Below are 25,725 nucleotides of genomic sequence, written 5' to 3' on the forward strand. Positions count from 1 at the left end.
AATATCTTACAAAATCAAGAAGGTTTACCGGAAGGCTTTGTTGAGGGTCTGGTAGTTGAAGTGGTCCGGTGCTAATCCAATCACAACCGCATTAGGGTCCGACGTCTCCAGACCTGCAGCAGAGGCAAGTGTGAGATCTACACAAACCATTACACAACAAACATGGAAAACTACGATTTTTCTTGACATTTTCTTCATGATCTTCATATTTTCTATATGACAAATATGTGCTCTTAAAGGTGAACTAAGTAACTTTTTCACCTTAACTGAACAGCTTCGCAGTCATTGGAATGGTTATATTACTTATTTCGGCTTGAATGGTGGTCGTTTCGCACCCCCCTGGTGTCCGTGAGCGGAAAATACGCACTTGCAACTTTGAGCCGGCGGGCCACCGGCCGCCGCGTCAGGAAGTCTCGCGTGATATCAGGTCTTGCGATGTAAACAATTGCTTTACGGCCAAAAGAAATCTGCTAAAATGCTGTCATTATTGCGCTCCCTCACGCTGTCCGAACCCGAAGGAAGAAGACGTTTTAAAGAATGTCCCATCTGCTTTGATGTCGTTGATCTGCTAGCCTCTGGTGTCTGAGATTCACCAACGAGTTTTTACAACAGTGTTGTCAAATATCTATTCCGAAGCTGTGGGGGGAGCTCTAGAGAGAAACCTGCGAGCAAAAAGCGAGAATACAGCGAAGAAATCCCAAAACTACTGAATGCTGCTTTAAAAATAACGGTTCTTCATTTTTAACCTTTCCATTCAACAAAAAGTTCTGCAAAAATGTTCTTCACGCTAAGAAAAAAATAGTTATTTCACTGAAAGTTTCTTTGAGGAACCAAAACTGGTTCTTCTATGGCAGGGGTGTCCAAACCTGCTCCTGGAGGGCCACGGTCCCGCAGAGTTCAGCTCCCACTGGCCTCAACACTCCTGTCTGGAAGTTTATAATGTATAGTAAGGCTTGATTCTAGTATGTCTTGATAAGCTGGTTCAGGGGTGTTTAGTTGGGGTTGAACTCTGCAGGACAGCGGCCCTCCAGGAGCAGGACTGGATACATATGTTTTTCTGCAGAAAGGCCCTGTTTACACCTGGTATTAAGATGCGATTGTTCAATCAAATCACTAGTAGACGAGGGAGACACATTCCCGTTTACACCTGGTGTTTTAATCCATCTCTTCTGTCCAACAACTTCTGTCCTGATTTCTTCAAGGGGAGGGTTTTTTTCAGATCTTTCGATCTAATGGACGAAATAAACTTGTGCAATTTACACATGAACACACACCAATAGACGACAGGAAAAAAACACAGAGAGCATCAGCTTTGGTTTTCCATCCAGCCGAACGCTGTGAGTGTGTGTTAGAAATCAGGAATGGTGAGAGAACACTGTGATTTACCTTTTTCATCTTCAAATCAAACTTGGGTCTCTGGCCGACAAAGTTTAAATCCCGTCTGGCTAGAGCGCTTCCCATAATGTTTACTCGTTAGGTCAGCAGGAGGAGAGTAGGCGGCCTTTAGTGGCTGTTCCAACACATTCGACAACATGCGTGTTTACACTACGGAAGCAATCTGGTCTAATGCGTTTTCAACTACCTCTGAAAGTGTTCAAAAGTGGACAAGCTCAAAACGTTTTAGACCTCGTTAACTCCTGTATTTAGCGCCGTCCACTTGTGATCCGATCGACCAAAACGTATCTTTAATACCAGGTGTAAACAGGGCCAAAAAGTGTGCAAAACCATGCTATGGTGTACAAGCGTTGTTGCATGGTTGGAAGGGGGTTGTAAATGGTCACTGCTATGCATTTGCTAAGGAGATCTTGAAACTTGAGTTTCCACCCTCTAGTATCTATGATATTATGGGCTGCATCTGAAAGCTTTGGCAGCTGACTAGTTGCCAGGCAATGTCTCTGCAGGCAGTGTTTGTGCACAAATGTGCCTCACGAAACTGACTTCTGAGGCAGTGTAACGGTTTAATGATCTGCAACAAAATAGAGCGAGTTTTGGTGAAAACTGAGTGAATATTTAATTACTACAATAGTCATTTCTCACTAGAAATAACAAAAGTGTAAAATGTTGGTCAGAAATGTACATTTACACACAAACTGATCACTAACTACAACTTTCTTTTGCCATTTAATTTTTTAGCTCAACTGTTACAGAATGGAAAGCCCAGGATTGTGGGATATCAAAGGCAGTGAAGGATCCATCCATGCTGCCTTCAGAAATCAATCAGATGAAGGTCTCAGGTCTTTCTACCATGAAATGCGTCCTGCGAAGACAGCACTTTTAAGCTCTCAGACCCAGCCAAAGCTTCTAGATATGACTCGGGTCCCTCCTTCCTTTTATCCATTGTCAATTTTAAGTCTGATCTCATTTAGGTTACGTTTACAACACGACAACGATGTACTAAAAACTGAAACGTTTCTCCTTTGCATTTATCGCGTACAGACGACAACGTTGTCACACGGATCCACGAAAACGACTAAAATCTCTGTATTATTCATGTCAGGCCAGTAGATGGCGACGTCACTTTGTAAATAAACATTAAAACGTCACTGATCGTCATTAACATTAACAGTAAAACGTCACTGTTTCCACAAATTCGCGTTTTTGTAGTTTACACAGAGACGATAACATATTGTTTTGAAAAACTTGCACTTTGAAACCCATTCTCAAAAGTCTGCGTTTTCATGCGCCGAAAACAATGTTGTTGTGCGAGTGAACAGCCAAAACGCATAAGAAGTTTTCCGTTTGTATTGAAACCGGCGTGATGTAAACGGCCCTCAGATAGGCGCACCTGTGAAGTCCTCTCGAGCGCTGTCCTCCACCAGCAGCAGGGGGCGCACTGCTCTCTGCTCCAGCAGATTACGGGCCGCAGTGAGAGACGTGAAGATCTCCCGCTCCTGGAGGTCAAAGTTCAGCCGACGCAATCGCTCAAACAGGGTCCGCTTACATTCCTTCGTGGTGTTGGTCACAAATTTTACAGCGACTGGAGACTGTCTTAATCTGGACAAATGATATTGTACATGTGTAATTAGCAGACATCCCAACCTGCACAAAGTCATTTCCGGGAGTCAAGAAATTTCCAACGGGGGGGGGGGGGGGGGGTGCGATTCGGTTATGAATAATTCGGTTCGAGAAATCTCCAACGGGGGGGGGGGGAGTCGTTCTGATTAATTCGGTTCGAGAGTAGAGATAAAATCCCAAGGCACACACGCACACTAGCGCACACACGCAAGGTCTCTCGCTCCCTCTCTCTGCCGTGCGCGCGCTACGCTTGCGCGCTCTTGCTTCCGGGAGATTTTAACTGATTTGCGGGCATCAGGGAGCCGCTATCAATATGCGGGAGACTCCCGGAACTTCCGGGAGACTTGGGATGTCTGAATTAGTTTTATGGAAAACAACAGATGAAATATCTCAACTATGTAACAAATGTATTTGTTTTAGGCTCTGTATAAAGCAGCATAAGAGTTTTGTTTTAGCTAATCAGAATGTCATATAGGTGTCAATCATTTTGCATATTTGTGTGTGTTGATAATATTGATTAATTGATTTTTATCGGTCTTCATGTTGATGATGTATACTTTCAATTCTGTTCTGATTCAGTGTTCCCTAGTCTTGTGTGGACTTTTATGTGTTTTCCAGTTCTGCAGATGTTTTGTAGTCCTGCCCCCTTAGACCAAAGTATGGAAGCTTGTTTCCGCCACTGAATAAAACATAGATAATTGCGAATTTTTATCTCACAATTGCGAGTTTACATCTTGCAATTCTGACTTTATTTCTCCCAATTGCGTGATATAAAGTCAGAATTCTGAGATATAAAGTCAGAATTCTGAGATATAAAGTCGCAATTGCGAGAAAAAAAGTCAGAATTCGGACTTTATAACACGCAATTGTGACTTTAAAACTCGCAATTGCGACTTTATTTCACGCAATTCTGACTTTATATCTCAGAATTCTGACTTTATAACACGCAATTGTGACTTTAAAACACGCAATTGCGACTTTATTTCACGCAATTCTGACTTTATATCTCGCAATTCTGAGAAATTAAGTCAGAATTGCGAGATGTAAACTCGCAATTGTGAGATAAAAAGTCGCAATTATCTTTTTTTTATTATTATTTTGTGGCGGAAACAAGCTTCCATACCAAAGCCAATGATTTTGTCTGAGCAATGAATAAAAAATAAAGTAATAGGATTCATATGTTCTCATTTTATTTGTCTTATCTTATTTTATTGAAGAATGAGTAAAGCTGTTTGTTTTTAGGATGACAGAAACTTTAAAAAAGTTACATTTTTAGGGTGATTAAATTTAACTCTACCTCAGCGGTCTAACAGCGCTCGTCAATGTTGAAATGATCGAGATGACCAATCAAATCACAGAAGGCGGGTCGTACTGTGACAATGCAATGAGAGTTTGTGTAAAGATGCAAGTATTGTTTTATGATATAAATGTTCAGCGACTGATGGTAAAAGACATCTAGTGATGCAAACTACTCGACTTTGTTTCAGTTTTGAATTAAAAAAGTGTGATCATGCTTCATGTAATTCCTGAATAAATGTGACAAGACAAGAAATGTTAGCGTTTTCGACATATTAGGCATACGAAAAAGAGTGAATGTGTGCACCTTTTAAAATAAAATGTTATTTGCAAATAGATTCAATTGATTACTTCATAACTACATTGTGACCTAGAAATTATTTGACCATGTTTATGTATTTATTCATTCCCTTAAATCCCTTTTAATCATTTATTGAATTCCTTTATTATTATTATTATTAATATTACACAAAAGTGACACTCTGCCTATGCTCACATGAGATCGACCAATGGCAAACCAATCCAATCAATTAAGGACAAAATTAACGTCACAATAGGGAAGAAGACTATAGAGGGTATGCGCATGACGTCACTGTCGGCCTTAGTGACTGTGTGACACCCACTGAGTGGCAAAAAGACTGAGCAGCAGCATTGGTTTTCAGCGTGAATGAATACATTACATATTGTAATGTTATATATTGCATTGACAAACTCATCAATTAAATATTTACAGTTGTATATTATGCATAATTGGATGTTTTTAGATAAACACTGACAAAAAACTATTCAAGTTTTATGGCCTGGGTGATATGATGATATATATAACATTGATATAAGTGATCACATGGATTTAAACCTAACTATATTGTATTTTTTTAAAGCATTCACAGGCAAATGTGCTTTATGTATTTGCCCGGCATTGAAATCATGCAGGCACATATAATTATCAGGAAACATGATTCCTGGCTGCATGTCAATATCCATGGATCACTGGATCTTTGGTAAGTTGTAAGGAACACTATATTGAGTGTTGAGTATAAACCTTTATTTAAACTGATAATTGTTAGTTTCATTCACGTTTTCGCAGTTTCTCCTATTATATCCAGTCACTCAGCAGACCTTTTGCCACTCAGTCCGGCTGAGGGCGTGTCACAACTTCATTTCATGGTGTCTGTATTATACCATGTGTTATAGGCCTACTGATTTTTTCCAAACAAAATTAATTGATTTGTGAAATCTGTCAAAATGCGGCCTTGATATATTTTAATTGTAAATGCAATTTAAAAAAAAAAAAAAAAAATCGTATCCGTATATAGGCTATATATCAAAAACGGCCAATATTTCCCCCAAATCCCGACACTGACCGTGTTAAAGCCTCTTGCGCTCCGGGAACGGCCGCATCCTCGATATGAAGAGTCCCGCTCAGATCCACCAGAACTGCTTTCAGTGAGCGGAGAGCCACTTACACACACACACACAGTCACACACACACACACACACACAGAGACAGAGAGGGGACATCACAGTCACCCGAAGCCTTCTGAGTTCATCTTCAACACATCACTTAGGGGTTTTATGTAAAGCACAAAACAACGATCTAATTTTGCTTTGATAACTTTTGGCTGGGCTATATTACATCAACAAAAAAACAAAACAAAAAAGAGGAGGATAACCGTGACTGGCGTTTAGATTCTGGATTTTTGTGGATCATGTTGTCAGTTTCCGAGTGTGCAATTAATGCTCTTATTCACCATGAACTCTGGATTAAACACAATGACTGGCCTCCAAAACAACTCTTCATCTGTGTTTGACATCATTTTTTAGGATTTGAAAACCCTACATTTATTTAAAACGAGCTGCCAAACAACAGGGGCTTTGGATAAAGTAAAGCAGATTGCCTCAAATCATTTAATAATCATTCAGTAATACAACAGTGTTTAGGTTTTTAATATATTGATTATAACATGAAAACCCGAGTCTAGACTACAAAAACACGACATGTTATTAACATTCGTTTCCAAACAATTTGCATATTTGTATTTTGAAATAATACAGAAGGATGAAACACATTTGACCAATACAAGTTATTTTGAACTACACTTACTTCCTACTGGGGTCCTTCTCTGGCGCAGTCTTACATTTTGCTGTCCTAAAAATGCCTGTCGAAAATACACATGCAACTACCTACTTATTTTTTACAGTCTATGGCAACTACGCTATAATTATTTTATATAAAAACATTTAACATTTAATGTTTCGATTTATTTATTTATTCATAAGAGCACACTGGATTTTCTCCACCATTGCGATTTATAATCATTTAAGAGGGTTGTCTATGTCAGATTATTCACTCAATGAATAAAAAACATATGCTGGATATTTTAATAGCAGATTAAATAGCATTTAGAACATTAATTCATATCCTCCTGGGACCCAGGAACAGACTTTTGTCCTCTGTAGTGGACATTATATTTTGGTGGATTTATCTGACAGCGTACACGTCACAGTTTTGGTCTAGATGTCTGTAAAGAGCACACGCGACGCAGGGCTTTTCAGAGATCCCTCTCCTTGGCCTTTTAAAATGACTAACATTAATTTATAGTGATCAAATGTAGCACTCTTGTGGAAATATGATCATATTTTGCAAGTAGGCCAATCATTTGACTAATTTTCCATTTGTTTGTCATAAATCAACATCTCAGGAAAATGGTATGGGGTTTCTAATCAAAATATGATTTTATGTTACAAAACAGGGCATTGATTTCATACATGTCCACTGTAGAGACACCAGGACTTACAGTGTGTTTATCAGGCATTTTGGGAGACACAAGTGAATAGGAAAGGAAATAATATATATATATATATATATATATATATATATTCCTATGAAATATTAGATATTTTTATGGAAATGTTGCAAATTATTACACTTTTTTTCCGTACATGAATCTTCCCCAAGAACAATTCAAAATTCAAAAAAATAATAATAATGTTTGGGTCTCAGGAAGATAATATTAGAAATCTCTTAAACATTCGTCCAAATGTTAATGGTAGCCTACTGTAAAAATTTAACAGAGTAAGTGATTAAAATTAAGAAGAAGAAAAAATACACTAAATTAAAAAAGTAATCAATATATCTTCAACGTCCTGACACTAGTGACATATCCGCGTTTATTTGGGGTAATGGGGAACATATAACTTTGCTGCCAAAAATTCACATGATTTTTCTCTGCCATGAGTTAAATCCTGGGATTGGAGAAGTATAAAGACACATCATCTTCGGTAATAACCATTAAGCATAGATTATAAAAGGGTTGGGCTTTAATCGCTGTTCTGAGCATATGGTTGTAATTCAGCGTGTTATCCGTGGTCTGGGCTACTGTTAATAAAAAGGTACTGTAATCCTGATGGAGTAATCTAGTGTTGTTAATGGACTCCATATGGTTCTCATCACTGAACCAAGTGTACTGAATTTACCCCCTCAAACACCACAGATTAAAGGCCCTTTCACACCAATAACGAGAACTATTTAGCGTCCACACCAAGGCCAATATTGTTCAGGTTATTATGCGCGCGGCCGCGCGCTGCAGTTTTATCGCCTGCCCCTTTAAATGCGCGAGCTCGTTAAAGAAGGATGGATTCTGATTGGCTGTCAATTTATTATCGTTAATCATCTGGAAAAAAACTACATCGTTCCTCTATAGTTTTGCCGTTGACTCTGCTTGCTATTCTTTTATACTCAGAACGATTTTTTATATATATCTATATCGTTATAGACCTTATGTAACCCCGCCCCTTTTCAGCGCTGCGCTCGTTGTCTTTTGACTTCCGGTCTGTATTTTCACAGCGATCTTGCGTATTTATGAATGAACGGCTTGTTTTAAAATCTTCTCGGTCTACAGACATTTGTTAAGACATCTGCTTTAAACATTACAATCCTCATGATAACTTTCGTTAACTTTACATTAAGTAAATCCACTTTAAAAGCTAATAACTCCTGGACAGCAATGCCACAGGAATATACAGAGCGACCGCAAAAACGGAAGTTAAAAGACAATATTCTTAAGATGGCGGCGCCCTCGTTTCTCTGGCGCATAAGGTCTATAGTTCTAATTCTTGGTGTGAACGGGCCTTTAACCATTTCACCTAATAAATGTTGACTGGTCGTGGATGACAAAATAATTACAGGTATAGTGCACTTTGTACAAACAAACAAAAATTACACAAACTCTCCAACATACATTGACCGATGAAGACAAAATCATTTTATTAAAATCTGAACATAATAAATGTTAAATGACTGGCTCCTAATGATAGAGGCTACTTTGGTCAAACGTGTCAATCCCTTCAGACCAAGTGCATTGTATCTTAAAGCTTGATGTCTTTAACTTACACTACGATTTCAGCACATCTTTATTAAAACTCAGAGACTTCAAATATATTAAACCCAACTTTTACTTTCCAAGCCCTCTTTGAAACCAAGACGCAAGAAGATTAGCTTTGGGGGAAAAGAAAATCATTTCAGATGTCAAAAGACAGTATGGCTGATTCCACTGTAGAAATACATTGATGCTTGAGGAACTGACACTTTACTAGACCTTGAATGTGACAAAAACAGATGGAGACAGGAGCTTCTGTAAAGGTTACAAAACATGAAAAAGAAAAATGTTTACTGGTATGGGCCATATAAAACTACCAGAGTACTTACAGTAATTCATTCAGGATACAATTTTTAGACATTGGAGAGCAACGTTTAGAACCACAGATACAAAAACTGTCCATTTTCCTTTGCCACATTCACTGTGTTAAACACTAGATCTTGATCCGCCGCAGTCCATTCTCTCTTCATCCAAACAGCAATAGTAAGACGATACACACAGAATTCACTGCTATCAAAGGCACTGTGGAACAGGAAGAGAAAACATGTTAATACCGAACAAAGACATTACATAAAGACACAGGAACAATAAATTGACCTATTTTTCTCTTCGGAAACATGATTGAAGTCACAATGAAATTATATTTTTTTTTTTATAAATGCTTTCTTATTCATGTGCCTGGTAATCTTTAATTCAAATAACTTCCCCTCCCTCTTGCAGTGACATCTCTTCTCTGATGACGTGTTTACAGGCGTGCAGAGCTGGGAGAACGCCACACATGTTCAAGTCAAGTGAGTCAAGTCGCAATGCACACAAACCAAGTCAGTCAAGTCCTGCTAAAGATCAAGTCAGGTCACAGTGAGCTGCGATGCGCAGACCGTTTATCTGCTCGGGGCAATAATAGCTCAGAACAGCATTAATAACATTGCTGCAAGATTTAGTGAGAATCATTCAAATTTGGTGCAGATTTTCTCTGTTATAAACCATATCAGATCAAACAGAGCTGACGTGGAAACCAGTAGAAACATTATGCCATAAACGAGCAAGTTATAGAAGGCTTATCAGTCCACAAATCACCAACATTCACCGTGGATTTAACGTAGTAACGCTAACCGTCTGTCACCATGGTATTGTGGCAGAAACAGAATCAAATGTTTTCTCATTATTCATTTCAAGGTTCATACAAACTTTTGAGAGTGAAATTCAAGCACTGATCATTGGCTTTCAAGTGCTTCACACTTTCCCAGCACTTCAAAGCTCTAAATATTATCCAGTTTAAATGTTATTTTTAATGTGATAACCAAAAACATTATTTGGTCATCCTTTTAAAAGATTTTCCCCATTTGTAAAAAGTTTCAAGATGTAGGAAAACTAGCACGTGGCAAACAAACGCTTTTAATTAAAGGGATACTTCACCTCTGGGAAGATGAATGTGTATTTAAAATAGGTCATTTAAGTAGAAGAAATGTGAAGAATTTTTTGAATTTGGAGCTTTCTAGACTGAGAAAAGCCATAAAATGTATTTTTGGCTTATGTGGATGAAAGACAACAACTCCCAGAATGCACTTGCTTCACTGCCTTAGGAGGCCACGCCTACCGGTAAGAGTGCGCAGTTGTAAACAACAAAGCTAGCCTAAGTGATGAGTTTGCGAGGGATTTAGAGATCGTCCAAAATGTCCGGGATTCGGCTTTTGCGTTCTACAGTCGCCATTCATCATGTTTACTGTGGCGAGCAGGACGAGGCTGACGGCCGCGGGAGAACGGCGCGAGGCCGGTGGCGTGATTACAGAGACGCGCCCGGTCTCGCATCTCTCACGGAGGAGCGGGAATTTTTCTTAGCAATGGTAAAACGCACATCAACCGATCACTTGTTTAGCGTTCATGTAAACACTACAGTCAGATTCACCGATCGGAATGAATTCAGTTAGGTTGAAACAAAAGGTGTGCATGTAAACAATGAATGGCGACTGCAGAAAGCAAAAGCTGAATCCCGGACATTTTGAACGATCTCGACGGCCGGACAAGTCCGGGAAAAGGAGGATGGTTACTTACTCAGCTTTCTCCTACTATTCAGCTTTCTCCACAGAACAAGAGCCTGCTAGCTTAGCTTCCAAAGAAAGACGGCTGACACTGTGTACATTCTGTGAGTGAGATCCCACCCTCTATGGGCGGGCTGAAAACATGCGGAACAACGCCATCTACTGGCTGTAGTCTTTAGCCTCTGGCCAGAAAATCCTCCGATGACGCAAAATGACGATTTTTGCGTCATCGGAGGATTTTTTCCAGACAAAAAATACATAAATCTCTCCTCTCAGGGGGATATGAGGGTGGAAAGCATGGTAATTCGAAAATACTACAGGTTTTCTACTAATACAAAGCTTAATGCTAAATCCTGAAGTAACCCTTTAAAAACAAAAAAAGATATGAAATGACCACTATAACCAGTAGATGGCGGCAGAGGGACACTTGTTTTCTCCATAATAGTTTATCTTCACACGTTTTGCTTTTAAACCTATATTTAGATATTATGAAATCCCTATTATAAAATATAAAATCATCAAGAAATCCACTTTTGTCAAAGTTCGACACTTTTTATACTGTATGAAGTAGAAGTCAAGAAGTCTCATGAAAAACAAAAACTTTAAACTGAGAAAAATTACAGTAAAGAGCGCTCCTTTTATAATCACTGAAGCTGTCGGTCGATTCACTATGATACTATAAGAGAACAATGGTACATTGAATATTAGTAGAATATTAGAATTATTTCCCTATAAAAATAAGGTTGTTGTTAAAAGTTAATTTTATCTGCAATCATATCTGCAACTCAAGCTCAGTGCTAATATGTAATATTATTAGTAACTGCACATATTATATATGGGGTGAGCGTTATTTGAAAAAACGCTGTTTGGAAGTTAGTCAGACCGACACGAACAACAACAACAAACGTGTGAGCCAATCAGCAGTAGGGGGCGTATGACGGTGGAGGAGAGAGAACGATCAAGAGGGAGATTTGAAGAAAGACTGCAGAAATAGAAATTAGACACAATGCAAAAGAGAAAAGCTCAGAAGAAATCACAGTAAAATAAAGGGCTATGTCTGGACAAGAGCTTTAGGACCCGCGTTAATATTAGAAACGCTGTCCAGCGCTGGAGAGCGAAGCGGGAAGGCCGGAAAACAGACGCGGATGTTGCTTTGATTCGCTCCGCACGCGAGTAACGCTGGGTTTGAGTGTGATTGTGTGTCTGGAGATGCTGTGCTGTTGGCAACTAACAACTAACTCTTGTTTGTAAGGACTAATGTCTTCTGCGCGTTGATTTTTTTTGTGTCTTCTTGTCATTGGTTCATCTGCACTTTATTTTTCATGAAGCATTATTTCTGCTATGATAAACAAACATCCACTGTTGGATAGTGTGTGTAACGGAGGCCGGCTAGTGAGAGTCGCGCTGACGGCTGCTGGAGAATGCAGTGTTTAGCGTTATTGTTAGCGCACTCGACTCGCTTGCAGGGGATCGGGGTTCGAGACGGTTAGGATTGGAGGGTGAGTTTGAGGCGGAGCTATGAGAGAGGGGTGTGTTTGTTTGGGTTGATTTCAAATATCAACAATGTCCAACAGCGTTTTTGAAATATTGCTTACCCCACCTTTAATGCAACATTTTTTAATTGTATGATTAAATTGTCTTTATGATTAGCAATACCCCCAGCGCCACCATCTGTAGAACGCAGTGGCACCGGTGTTACTGCGCTCAAATGTTAGTCGGGAGCCCTGATATGGTCAATTTCAAAGTGTTTATATCCAAAAGAAACTATCATGGGAGATTTTCTTCTAGCCTTTCCCCCGCGCAGACTCTGATCACTGGTGCCGGTGGTTCTGTAGCTTACATTTTGTTTAGAAATTTATGTTAAGATGATCTATTTAAAAAATTATTTCATTACTTTAGTTGTTATAAAGTCATTGTTGAGTCATACAGTTCAAGTGTCGAGTCATTGGAGCCCAAGTAATTTTCTTCATTTAGACAAGCAAGTCTCAAGTCCTTATATTTGTGAGTCCCCACCTCTGTTGGCGTGAGGGCGGGACAATAACCTGTCACTCACATGAGATCCACCAATAGCAGACCACAACCATCCATCAATTCACCATAGATAAAATCAAGTCCTGCCCTACATTTTTTCTTGTAGACAAGCCGTTTCACTCGGATATAAGTCATAATAGGGAAGAAAAGACTATTGCAACATTTGTTTCTTTAAGATACAAAGCTTAAAACATTTACATATACAGGGGTGCAAACACATGTATGGTCAAAAAAGAGAGAGGTAATCGAAGCCCTCGTCCCGCGGCAAATATCCAGATACTACATTGCCACCATCCCCAACCCACCCCTATAGGCACATAGTCAAATGAAATTTAGAAAAACTATCTTGCACTTCTTCTTCTTGCTTTACTGCTACTTCCTGAAAACAATTTCACCTGATGATTTGAATAGCTCTTTTTGTAAAGAATTAATAATTCTAGGATGATTGGGGTAATTGTGTAGGGTAGGCCTAGTCAGTGCTTGAAGTGGGGGGAAAAAGGTGGCGGTACTCTCTTGCCTTACTCTTACCGCCTTCACCCAGGGCCGGATTAACAATTTCCTGTGCCCTGGACAACCAGACTCAAGACCCCCGTAGTTAGGGGGTTCGGGGGCATGCTCCCCCGAGAAAATTTGGATTTCTCTGATCTACATATGTGCAATTTAGGACTTTTGAAGGCCAAAAAATTATAAGAAATAGGCTATCTTTAAAACCTTGTCATTAGATTATTTATCAATAGGCTACCTGCTCTCTCCTCATCTTTATATTTATTTTTCTCTCAGTCTTATCCTGGACTATTTCTTCCCCTCCTAAAGCTGAACTTAGTCTTTTCATTTTCGTCTGTGTCAATGACGAAAGTAAACATAGGCTCAACAGATATATATACGTTTTATGAATCATTTTCTTAGACAAGTTAATTCACTCAAGGCTACCAGGAAAGCTGTAGCCTAAGTCAGTATTGCCATTAGGAACCTTCTGCAAGCTTTGGAATTTGAAAACGTCTGTTTTTAAATATTAAAAGTAATTTTAAATAATACAAATTATATATAATGTCATATTCTGTGTTAATTTTGACCACGAACCACGCGCTGTCACTTTAATTCAGCGCGTGCAGCACAGCGAAAATAGACTCGGTGTGGAAACGATCGTTGGACTGCTGTATATGCACCGCTCCTGGAACGCATTCGCATCTGCGTGCAGTGCGAAAGTTCTAGTCTAACCTGTTAATATGGGTGCGGAAAAAAAATAAGCTCCGCATACGCATTGCAAACGGAGTATATGTGAAATGGGCGTGACACTGATGCTTTTTCTGTCAGTGGTAGAGTACCGGCTACATGCGAGAAGTAGCGGTACGCAAGAAAACGTGCAGGTACGCTTTGGAGTAAAATGCAGAAGTGCCGGTACTGCGTACCGGTGAGTACCGCCCCACTTCGAGCACTGGGCCTAGTGCATCTGCATAGAAACTAATAAACAAAATACAAATATAAATACAATAAAACACAAATACACGAGAAATAAAGCAGTGCTTTATGTTTTTCAGGTAAATTAACTGTATTAAGTACTAATACAGTTTATCTTTTGACTAAACTTTGATTAACTTTGGTGACACAAACAGCTGCAGGTATATTGGGTGCTGTCCCTTTAAGACGAATGCGCGTATCTAATACCGGTAATGACACGCGTCCGTTTTATTTTGACTGCGTTTACAGGGAAACTCGTTGAGACGGACACTGGCTTATTTTTTCGTGCACATGTCTGTTCAAACACAAATAGATAAGAAAGAAAAGGGAATTAGGTGTTCACGAACTTCACGTGCTGTCTGCGACTGCGTGGCTCTGTGCGCCGACAGATCTAACGTTACACTTGGATGTTAAACATAATATATATAGCCTGATACAGCAAAGACAAAGTCGGCAGTATTGACGGCAAAATAGGCTACAGAATATTTCGTTCTGTAGGCCTATTGACGGGGCAATATTTGCAAATCGATAATTAGGTCTATTTTTTAAATTACAATTATATATGCATTTGTCAAAACCGAGAGACTTTCAAGCATCAAAATGTAATTTATTAATGTATAAATTACTATTATTAATGTATTTGCGCCTTCTATTTTGTCTGAAAACGTCCAACACTCGTGCGTGTCGCGTGAAAAATAGGCGTCGGTTGCGGTTCTAGCACGCGGTTTCGGCGCGGCTCGAGAAGTGTGTGTGTCACGCAGGCATTGTGCTCTAACCCAAGCTCTAACCAGTTAACATGAGAGCCGACATAAAAACGGACACTCCACGCCACGCAGAGAGAAATGTGATGCAGTGGCAGATCCAGAGTGAGACAGAAACACTAGTGGTTCACGCTTGCGCACATACTGCTGGTTTGGCGCGCAGTGTGCTGATTCGCTTATTTCCTATTTACTTGTTGGTGGACGCAATCCAGAATTACTGTTGGTTAAATTATAATCAGACCCTCTCAACCCCCCCCCCCCTCCCTAAAAAAAAAAACTCTTCGGATCTGCACGATTCACACAAGTCACCCAAACTGACGTGAAAAAAGCGGGAGGCGCCGAAAGGCGCGCTGTTTGCACCCCTGCATATAAATGAGTAATTCTATTAATGATTCTTGATGGTAATAGACACTCCATAATCTGGAGATGGGAAAGAATAAATCAGTACCGACTCTTCAAATGAACATACCTCTCATGACAGTCCTGACGGAACGAATAAGGTTCAGAAGTTGTGCTTTAATCCCGGGTTCATCTCCAAATCCTCCAATACTTTGCTCTGCCCCCCAACCAACTGAAAAAAAATGTTTATCAGTGATAGTGTATAGCATGCTATAATGTTATATTCGCATTTGACGGTTTTTATACAGTATTCAAGGGAAAAGAGCACAGATAATCCCTGAAAAATATTGCTCAATATATAAAATATATCTAAAAAATTTTTTACAAAAATTAAGACTGCTAAACATTGTTAAGAATTTTCTCCAACTAGCTCCCAAATTGCTATTAACATTTCCAAAGTATGTGTATTCCGTAAGATTGAGGAAGAAACACTTCCTTTGGGAGAATTTAAGTTATCTCTCTTTTTATAAACTCCGATTTCAAATGTTTGCTGGAATTATTGATCGTTTAGGCCTATTTGTTTTGCATTGTAAATTCTTTATTCACAAGAACATATTTCTCAACACTTTGCCTGGATTTGAAGTCTTTCCAGTGGAAATGTCCCATACTGTAAAATCTCTTAAACTATGATTTTTACCTTCTTTCTTACTGAGATTTTCTTCGTTCAGCTATTTGCAAATATAGCCCATTTTCCCTTTCCTTCTATTCACAATCCAGTGCTGACTCGACTTTGCAATAAACAAGAGAATCTATTTGATTCAATATCGCATCGAATTGATTCGAGATCGGAGCTGAGTAGAATCGCGAAATCTGTGACAATGTCCAGCCTTAATGGTATTCATTAGTATTGTCAAATGTCTTAGAAGTATGAAAAAACACAAATATGGAAGTAACGTTAAGTTATGGGGATTCTGCTCGAAGAACGTTAAATAGCTGTTTAGTTTTGTCAAAATACCAGCTCTGCACATTTTGGGCTACAACAACTCTACAAATGTCATGAGGTGCTGATCCATTTCAAAACGTTTTTATTTCAAATATATTCACTGAGCGATTCATGTGACTTCGGTACATTTACATTATATGACACTAACGTTAGTGAACTCACGTTGAATATTTTGTTAAAAGTACAGACTGTAGAGATTCGAAGTCCTTCGGGTGAAGAAAAAAACTAACGTTACCAGGGTAATTTATGTTAATATTTTCATATTTCTATAGTCAACCGCACATTTAGGAGACGTTAACTCTAGCCTAGCAAACCAGATGGAAATACACATACATACTTACACGACAGAACAAACCTATTGTCATATTTCAGAATGAAAACCATTCATAAGAACTTACTTTTACTGAGAAACCTCTCTTCGTGCAGAACGGCGATAGCATTAGTGAATAATATCGCTGTTTGAATCAGCGCGTACAGTGTGAACGCCATGTTGGCACTATTGTGCTGACGTAAAAGGACTTGCGTCGCGCAGGATTACGTCACAAACGCGCCGCCACAAGATTTGATTGACACACGAACATATATACTACTCTAACTATAGGATACTACTTTAACTATTAAATAGTAAATAGTGTTCTGTTCTGAATTTAGCCATGTACTGTGTACGCCAAGCTATTTTATCACGTGCTCACTGTATTTACATGGCTGGAACGTATTTCTATACATTGTAGATTTTTATTTGTATCTTATGACAGCGACCTATTATTTTACTTATTATAGCATGCGTTTATAATAATAAAACACTATTATACTATGCAGGATAGAATACAACGAATATATGAACTGCATTATATGATAATATTTGATAATACATTTAATAACTAAATACTAATATAAATGACAAATCGTGTATTCTGTAACAAGTAATAGTTAGATTCCCTGGAAACTTCAAAGAGTGTATATATATATATACATACATTCTTTAGTTCTAAATTGTATTAAATAGTATTGTAACGTGTTTGTGCTTACTGATAAAAATGAATTATGTGCTTAATGTAATAAAAACATTTAAACAACAATGGTCAGTCTTTTTCATCTTATAGACTTTAATTATCCACATAAATAGTAGAGAAACTACAAGAACATATTTAAATACATTTGCATGAACAGTTAACAATAACATTTTTTAAACTCGTGTTTATGTCAATGTTGTATTTAAACAGGCAAAACGAGAAAGGTTTGCAGACGCTCAGATTGCTCTCAGACTTCAGCCACAGTACAGAGCAACCGTTCCCTTCACATTAACCTCCGTATATGTACATTTACAGCCTAGAGCTAAGAGAACTGTACAGTGCATGGGGAATATATAAACTTAAGTTCATAAATAATCAAAGTGGGGTTACTGTACAGGAAATATGTCAAAGGAACTCTGAATCATTGGTAGATGCATGACTGTGTATCCGTTCGCTGATGGCGTTTGGTTTCATCGGAGAGATGGACGTCGTTCAGGTTTAGCAGTGACAACGTTCAACATCCGGTGAAGAGGTTCCTTTCGTTGTGCTTGAGATTGGGATGATTTGATTTATCCTCAGAGTGTAAAAAGATGTTGAGAGCAGCTTGATTTTGTTTCAGATGAATTTACCTAAAATGAACAGTTGATACAGTCATTATGATACAGATTTCTCAAAATAATCAAGAAAGCTTAAATGTAAAACTTACAAGCATCCAAAAAGTCAGTGCTATTTGTCATATGAAATTTACTCAGCAGTGACATCAGCAATTGATTTTACAGAAAGGCCACACATTATATTTCTCATTACCGTCTCTGTATGATTTAATAACTTTGATACTTACCATTTAGCTTTTGTTTAGATGCGCCCCGACCTTTTCTTTTCTAATGATGTTTGCATAGGGAATCTACAAATAAACATAATGCAATCAGTTAATACTTGCACAACATTTATCTCCGCTGTCAGGTCAGGGAATGTAATCTGTATAAAATGTTTTAATGTTAATGTTTATAATGTAGTAAATACACTGTACTGTTCAAAAGTTGGAGGTCGGTAAGATTTTTTAATGTTTATGAAAGTCTCTTCTGCTCACCAAGGCTGCATTTATTTGATCAAAAATACAGTAAAAACTGTCATATTGTGAAATATTACTGCAATTTAAAATAGCTGTTTTCTATGTGAATATATGCTAAACTGTAATTTATTCCTGTGATCAAAGCTGAATTTTCAGCATCATTACTCCAGAAAGAAATCATTCTGATATACTCAGTTATTATCAATTATTATTGGTGCTCAGTTATTAATTATGGTTCTCATTATTGATTTTGATTTAGATTTTTTTTAAATTGAGAGTCACGATTTCTGTTGTTGTTGTTTAAAAGCGAGATCACGATTCTCCCGCGATTCTGAACAGACACAACTAAACAAAATAACATGTAACTTACTAGAGGTTCTGACAAAATGTTAATTGCTGCAGTCCATTTAAAAATGTTTAATTAATTAGAATGAATTATAAAAAAAATGGCTTGAATGAATGATTCAATGACTCTCTGATGCATATTTCACTTGTTTCATAACTGGATGAATCAGCGTTTTTGAGCGAATCTCTTGAATGAATGATTCAATGATAAATACATTTTTAACAGTCACTTGTCGCCACCTACTGGTGTAACGATGCCTTTGATACAATCGTTATTTGAAGCGTCGTTCCGTTCATAAGGTGATTTACGCTTCTGTAGTGTTTAAATCTGAACTATAAACTTTTATACCAGTACTTATGTGATAGTCTGAATTATTGTAAGACAGAAATGATAATACTGTGTGGTTGAAAAGACGGTTTGTGAAGCGGTTTCATAGCGGCTCTCTCTGGTTCAGCAGCAGCACACACACAGATCTGAATGCTCTTCTAACTTCAATCTTACTGACACAATAGTATATTTCTTTTGCACAATGAGTCACTTGAAGCCGTGCTGTCTTGCCTTGTAAACAGCATTTAGCCATGGCTAGTCTATTCATGATTCACATTGTACATCTTGTACCTTATTGCTTAAAAACACTCTTAAAAATTAAGATTATTTATCGGCATTGATGGTTCCATGAAGAACCGTTAACCTTTCTATTCTACAAAAAGTTATTATTATTTTTTTAGATTATTAAAATTCTTTTCTTTTAGGAACTGATCACTGGAAGGTTCTTCAGGGAACCCAGAATGGTTCTTGAATGTGAAAACCCCCTATGAAACCTTTATTTTTAAGAGTGTATGTGGTGAAACAACAGCAAAAGGAAGCAGAGATCCACTAAATGTCATTCTAGTCTTCTGCATTCCCGAAGTTCAGCTTTGAATGTGTGATGTTGGGATCTCTCATGTATGACTGATGGTGTTGAAGTGAAAGATCACAGATTATCAGATCCTGCCGGCTGTCTTACATTTCTTCTTTAACACAGATTTAGCAGATTACTCATAGCAGGGTTGCTTGTGGGATATTCGTATGATTCACAAGTCAATTAATCAGACGGGAAATGATGACCTAACTGTGAAAACTCCTTACCATCTGTAACTGTTGCACCATTTCTTCCCTGTAAGCCAGTTCTCTCTTCATTTGGTCCTGAAAGTTATCTGTAGAATAGACAAATATGGACAATTCAAATCAAAGGCATATTATGGTCACCTGTTTTCACATTTAAACCTATTTAAAGTGATGTAAAGCAGGTTTTCTGATTTTCACAAGCTAAATCGTGATGATACTTACGGAAAACTGGGAACGGAGAGCTGCCTTTCAGAGCGTGAAACTCCTGCTCCAGTCTCCTCCGTAAATCTATCTGTTCAAGGAGAACTTTCTGGAGCTCCTCTGAAAGACGGATCACACAATGAGTCAAGAATCCCACCTTATCGACTGTTACGTTTAGAGACAAATACATGTATTTAAACATTTTATTTACACTCGATTTTTGACACCAAGTCTCACCAAGGCTGCATTTATTTGCTCAGAAATACAGTAAAAACAGCAATATTGTAGAATATTATTGTGATTTAAAATACTGTTTTCTATGTGGATATTTGTAATAAAATGTCATTTATTCCTGTGATCATTACTCCAGTCACATGATCCTTCAGAAATTATTCTAATATGATGATTTGATGCTCAAGAAACATTTATTATTATTATTATCAGTGTTGAAAACAGTTGTGCTGCTTCATATTTTTGTGGAAACATTTTGGAATATTTTTTTCCAGGAGTGTTTCATGAATAATAAGTTCAAAAGAACAGCATTTATTTAAAATGTTTTTTGTTGTTGTTTTTTTGCATTATAGTCTTTACTGTCACTCTTTTGAACAGTAGTGTATATCATTCTAAAGTCTTATTTTGCAATCTCACCTTTTTCCATGTTCTCGACGTCCTTCTTGAGCGATACAGGAGAGTTTGTGTCTTGACTTTGGTCTGCTGAGCAGAAAAAAAGAGGAATTTTAAAAATCTGTGCAGATTTATGACCTATATTGCAAGCATTCATTCACGCCAGTTGTTATAAAGGACTGCCACACATCGTGTAGTTCCACCAGCAGCCCGTAGATGTCAGTCTGATGACAGGATATTTCAAACAAACATATTTGACTTCATATAATGCTGTTTTCCCGGAGTGAGGAAATGATATTCATATGTCAAGAATATGGTGTGAAACATCTGTGACCGCATATTTACTGTAGACATAATAATAAACTATGAAAATAATACATTTCTGACTGCACTGAGTAAAATATAGGCCATTCAACACAATATCTGATTAGTGCAGCTAAATTAAGTCATTAGAAACACCCTTGCAATGTGCCAATATCCTGAAATAGGTGAAAAGAGCTGATTTCATTAATGTTACTGCGCTATTGAATCAGGAAATTATTCGAAACAATTTTGATTGGAAACCTTAGGAGTCTGTACGTTTGCAAGGCATGTCCGCCGACTGTGTTTTTGTGTCTATATCGCAAATGGCTCAAATGAAGTGATTCAACACATCGGTATAATCTTCCCCTCATTCCTCATTCTCTCTCTCTCTCTCTCTCTCTCTCTCTCTCTCTCTCTCTCTCTCTCTCTCTCTCTCTCTCTCTCTCTCTCTCTCTCTCTCTCTCTCTCTCTCTCTCTTCTCATTTCCCGTCTTGCCTCCTTAAGCCGAACAAGGCGTTCCTCATTTGGAAAGCGGTCTTGTTCTCGCTCTCCTCCTCTCTCTGTCTCATTTGACAAGCAAATTTGCAGACAGTGCCTGAGGATAACAACCTCGTTTGACAGTCAATTAACCGTGAATAGTCAAAGCCAAGGCAGTTTGCATTATATAAATGGAAAATTAGATTATTTTTTTCCCCCCCCCTTCCCTCCCAAGAAACAGAACTATCTTTAAGACACTGCCGTTTAGACTCTTGGCAAAATCAGAAGTTCTAATCACGTTTCCCAGCAGCCCCTCGGAGACGTTTAGCAATCAGGCAAAGGTGGTTTCATTTAATTTGTTTCATGTAATTTTTTTCAAATATATTATACGGTATATGAGGAGATCATTATCGGCTAGATAATATAAATGTTGGCATAGATGTCATAAAACACTTTTAATGTCTTTCTGACAGATAAAAGGCAATAAGCTATGATCTTTCTAATGGAAGATTTTGCCAAGCAAAAGGCAATTATTTCCGTTTGATATTGTTGAAATGGTGATTGTCACCTTCCTGCCGCTGAGCTGATTGTCTTCCTGAACTGTTATGGCTCCCTACAGAACACATTTTCCCAATGACATTGTGGAGAGAGCTGCTCCATTTTAAGAGTATATTCCGTCCCGTATCTTTTTTTTATATTTAGATTAATCCTAATATCCTCGCAGGGATGGGCCGGCCGCGCCGCACGTATTATTCCGCGAACCCTCTCGCTGTAAGTGGCGGATGTAAAGCGGAGATAAAGCGTTGAGATAAAGTGTTGCTCTTACTTGGATTCTCTCGCCAGAATTCGGGTGCGGACGAGGTTTCGGTCTCTGGGACGAAAAAACTGCTTTGCTCTTTGTTGTCGTCTGAAGGAAAATTGAAAAATAAGATATTACGAGGTGAATGCATGGACACAAATGAAGCAAAGTTTGAGGCATAAAGGTGAAAAATAAAATTATTTTTTGTTAATTATAAATATTTTGTACAAATTATGTTTTTTATGTGCATTTAATTTCACAAGAGAAATGATGTCTAAGACTATAATATATAATGTGTGTGTGTGTGTGTGTGTGTGTGTGTGTGTGTGTGTGTGTGTGTGTGTGTGTGTGTGTGTGTGTGTGTGTGGGTGGGTGGGTGTGTGTGTGTGGGGGACATTGTTTGGTCCCCCCCCCAAAAAAAAAAATATATATATAAATATATATATATGATCAAGTTATGACAACATGTTTTTACATTGCTTTAATTCATCAAAATAAATGAAGCAGTTTTCAACTTTTTTTAAGTTCAACGAGATTCAACTCATTTTTAAAGTCATTTTAATGTAATTTAAGTTGAAATGACTTAAAACATCTAAATTGATTGTACTTAAATAAATTACGTTTTTACAGTGTAGCTTAAGATGATAGAATATACAGTTTGTACAATATAAAAAATGTTTATAGAGGTCCCCCTAAAACATGAAAACACAACTGTGTGTGTGTGTGTGTGTGTGTGTGTGTGTGTGTGTGTGTGTGTGTGTGTGTGTGTGTGTGTGTGTGTGTGTGTGTGTGTGTGTGTGTGTGTGCTGCCATGGTGGTAAACAGTGTAAACTTTAAAATAGATAATAAAAATATAATAAAATAATGCAATGGAAAATCAAATTACGCTTCCATTCACTTTCCATTCATGTCTCACCTGAGATGGTTGCTTTGTTTTTGGTTGCATAGGCCGGCAGCCCATCGTCTCTGCTCTTGTGCGCCTGTAACCATAAAACACCACCGATGTCTGATTAGAACTGATTCACAACACCAGGCCAAAGGTTGAAACATAGAGCAACCAAATATATCAGTCAGCCAAAAGCACACAATTGATTAGCCTTGAGAATGACAACGCTGTTATGTTTTATATATGATTCTGATGTTTGTTTGGCTGTGTGGTGCTACTGAGTTTCTTCAGATAAATCAACACACGCGCGCGTGTGTGTGTGTGCGTGTGTGTGTGTGCGCGCGCTGAGACTAATTGCTAAAGAATTCCCGTTTCAGTTTCCGTCGCTCATCCCGTTCAGTCTGTTAATGTAGCGTCAAAGGGTTAAAGATTAAAAGGCTAATAGGCAGAAGTGACAAAGGGGAGCAAACATAATGTCGCCATTAAACAAAACACGACTGGGCTTATTAGGAGGGATCAAAGAGCTCTGAATATTTCATTTCTGTAGGGAACACAGGCTATCAATCTTGTTATGCATATGGACCCTGCCAGCCAATGGCCCGCATTTAAATAATTAGTCAAAGTGCCTGGAGGGAATATTTACATTTCTGTACGCGGTGCTCTCCTCCAGCAGGCCGTGAACGGGGCTGGGGACTTTGAGGATGGTGGGCGGACTGACAGGGAGGTCGGGTTTGTTCTCAGAGGTCTCGGCGGGAACGCTCGGGAAGGAGGCTTGCTCTTTGGCTGGATCGCCCGAGTTGTTGTCGGGGAGCCCGCGCATGTGCAGGGGGGGCGTCTGCGCTGACCGGCTGCCGAAATCCTCCTGTTCCTCGTCCTGTTTGGTCTCCACATCCACTTCTTGCTCCTCATCGCTTTCCCCGCTGTCGCTTTGGTAGCTGCAGCTGGTCCCGGGAGAAAGGTGCCGATCCGTCCCGAAGTCCTCCAGGCTGCCGTGGAGCTTGGCGATGCTTTCGGCGTCTTTGACCACGGGGCGGAAGGCGGAGTGGTAGCTGGCCTTTCGGGCTTGAAGCGAGGGCGCGTCCAGCAGCTTTACCCAGCCCTCCGGGGCCGGTCGCAGGTCCGAGGTCACGGGCAGGGAGTCGCTCTCGAACAGCCCGGACCGGGGGTTCGTGTCCAATCCCGAACTGGCATCGGCCTGTTCAGACAGATCCAAAAAGGCTTGTCTGAGAGACGGGCTTTCTGTGAGGGAGGAAAGGGCGTTGGGTTGGGGTTGCAGGTAGGTGGGTACCGGGATGCCCCCGGTTGCCCTCGGGGGCCAGAACATGCAGAAGGGCGGGTAGAAAGTGTCCTTGCGTCCGGGCCAAAGGAGCCCTGAGAGGCCGCTGTTCTTCTGCCCGTTGGTCGCCTCGCTGTCGTCCTTCTTCTGTGGGCACAGACCGAATGCAGGGAAGGTGTATGGACTTGGGAATAGTGACGTAGTTGGGAACTTCTGCAACATCCCGAAACCTTTGCTCGGGACTGGAATGACCGGGTAACTGCGAGGGGCTTTTCGAGGCGAGAGGCTGTTGCTGTCCAAGTCATCATCGTCCTCATACCGGCCTCTCTTCTGGGATAACTCCGGAGAGATCATGTGGGGCAGAACCGAGTTCACAGCCTTGACCGGACCCATGGACGAGCAGTGAGAGGAGGGAAGAGCCCTCTTGCGACTCCCTCCGTTGAACATGGCTTTTACATCCTCCCAGGCGAACATCAGGTCGTCCTGCGGCGTTTTGTCTGTCAGTTTGAGGTGGCGACGCCAGGAGTTGAAGTTGGCGGCGTCTGGCTGCGTGTATTTGGCCTCGGGCGTGCGGTGTGAATGGAAGATGAATTTGTTTGGGGAGAAGTACATATTACAGTAGGAGCACTTGATGCATTTGGCCCGGGAGCTGTTGTAGCGCGCTGGGATGAAACTTCCCCGGCAGCCCCAGGCGCATTCATGCATCACGTCGAACGCAAAGTTGTCTGGCAGCTTGGGTGGAGAATTCTCACCCAGGAAAGACTTGCAAAGTCGCTCTGCCTCGCGTTTGGTGATCATGCCACAGCGGCGGGAGGAAATGGGCATGGCACCGGCCCGCCGGAGGATCTCGAGCTGGACCGGGGTGCACTGCACGCAGGTGATGCCCAGAGCCACTCGACGGTTGTGGATCTCGTTGTAGCTGTAGTTCTTTAGCAGGGTGTTGGATATCTGAGCCAGGCATAACCGCTCTTGAAGGTCAATGACCAGCGAGACAATAGGCACCCCGTAGAGGATGACCGACCCCACTTGGTTGGGCTTGAGGGAGGATCTGGGAGGCGTGAGGGGCTCCTGCTGAAATGAACTTGGTGGGGTGGCCATCACAATGTTGTTCTGTCCAGGCAGAAGACTCTTTTGCAATCTTTGCAGACCACTGACTGGAGATGTTCGTCTGAAAGCACATTTTAAAAGGTTAATTTAGCAATGAAAAAAGAATTATAGAAAAGAAAAAAAATATTCAGATGCATTAATTCAAAGCTATGCAAAGTATATCGATAAAGAATATTTATTTGATAATATAACC

At 39.5% G+C, this 25,725-nt stretch overlaps 3 protein-coding genes across 3 annotated transcripts in view; all 3 read right to left on the minus strand.

The window, feature by feature from the left end:
• Positions 1–6,466, minus strand: part of hdhd2 (haloacid dehalogenase-like hydrolase domain containing 2) — a 7,935-nt gene extending 1,469 nt beyond the window's left edge. The window contains exons 1-4 of the mRNA XM_081355292.1: positions 6,416–6,466; positions 5,676–5,772; positions 2,786–2,994; positions 29–113 (exon numbers count right to left, since the gene is read on the minus strand). Coding sequence (XP_081211418.1) covers positions 29–113; positions 2,786–2,994; positions 5,676–5,772; position 6,416 — 392 coding nt within the window. The 5' untranslated portion in view covers positions 6,417–6,466. The remainder of the gene's footprint in view (positions 1–28; positions 114–2,785; positions 2,995–5,675; positions 5,773–6,415) is intronic.
• Positions 6,467–8,549: 2,083 nt separating this feature from the next.
• ier3ip1 (immediate early response 3 interacting protein 1) lies at positions 8,550–16,824 on the minus strand. Its single transcript, XM_081353774.1, has 3 exons — positions 16,720–16,824; positions 15,449–15,550; positions 8,550–9,212 (listed from the first exon to the last, which is right to left on the minus strand). Exons 1-3 carry the CDS (start codon positions 16,808–16,810, stop codon positions 9,157–9,159), a joined length of 249 nt encoding a protein of 82 aa, XP_081209900.1. The 5' UTR covers positions 16,811–16,824; the 3' UTR covers positions 8,550–9,156.
• A 1,354-nt stretch (positions 16,825–18,178) lies between these two features.
• On the minus strand, positions 18,179–25,550 carry skor2 (SKI family transcriptional corepressor 2; the record flags this gene model as incomplete). The annotated part of the gene is made up of 7 exons (XM_081353775.1): positions 23,793–25,550; positions 23,180–23,243; positions 22,291–22,371; positions 20,709–20,774; positions 20,082–20,180; positions 19,881–19,948; positions 18,179–18,238 (listed from the first exon to the last, which is right to left on the minus strand). Exons 1-7 carry the CDS (start codon positions 25,521–25,523, stop codon positions 18,179–18,181), a joined length of 2,169 nt encoding a protein of 722 aa, XP_081209901.1. The 5' UTR covers positions 25,524–25,550.
• Positions 25,551–25,725: the final 175 nt, after the last annotated feature.

The sequence above is a fragment of the Scardinius erythrophthalmus genome (genome assembly GCF_964197995.2).
Source record: "Scardinius erythrophthalmus genome assembly, chromosome: 23".
NCBI classification, from domain to species: domain Eukaryota; kingdom Metazoa; phylum Chordata; class Actinopteri; order Cypriniformes; family Leuciscidae; genus Scardinius; species Scardinius erythrophthalmus.

What these genes read in the sequence shown, in the direction of transcription:
- ier3ip1 (XM_081353774.1), bottom strand. Translation starts at nt 16,810, where the DNA reads ATGGCGTTCACACTGTACGCGCTGATTCAAACAGCGATATTATTCACT. An exon ending in AGAGAGGTTTCTCAGTAAAA is followed by an intron (nt 15,551 to 16,719) that starts GTAAGTTCTTAT and finishes ATTTTTTTTCAG; the next exon opens with TTGGTTGGGGGGCAGAGCAA. An exon ending in CGTCAGGACTGTCATGAGAG is followed by an intron (nt 9,213 to 15,448) that starts GTATGTTCATTT and finishes CCTGTTCCACAG; the next exon opens with TGCCTTTGATAGCAGTGAAT.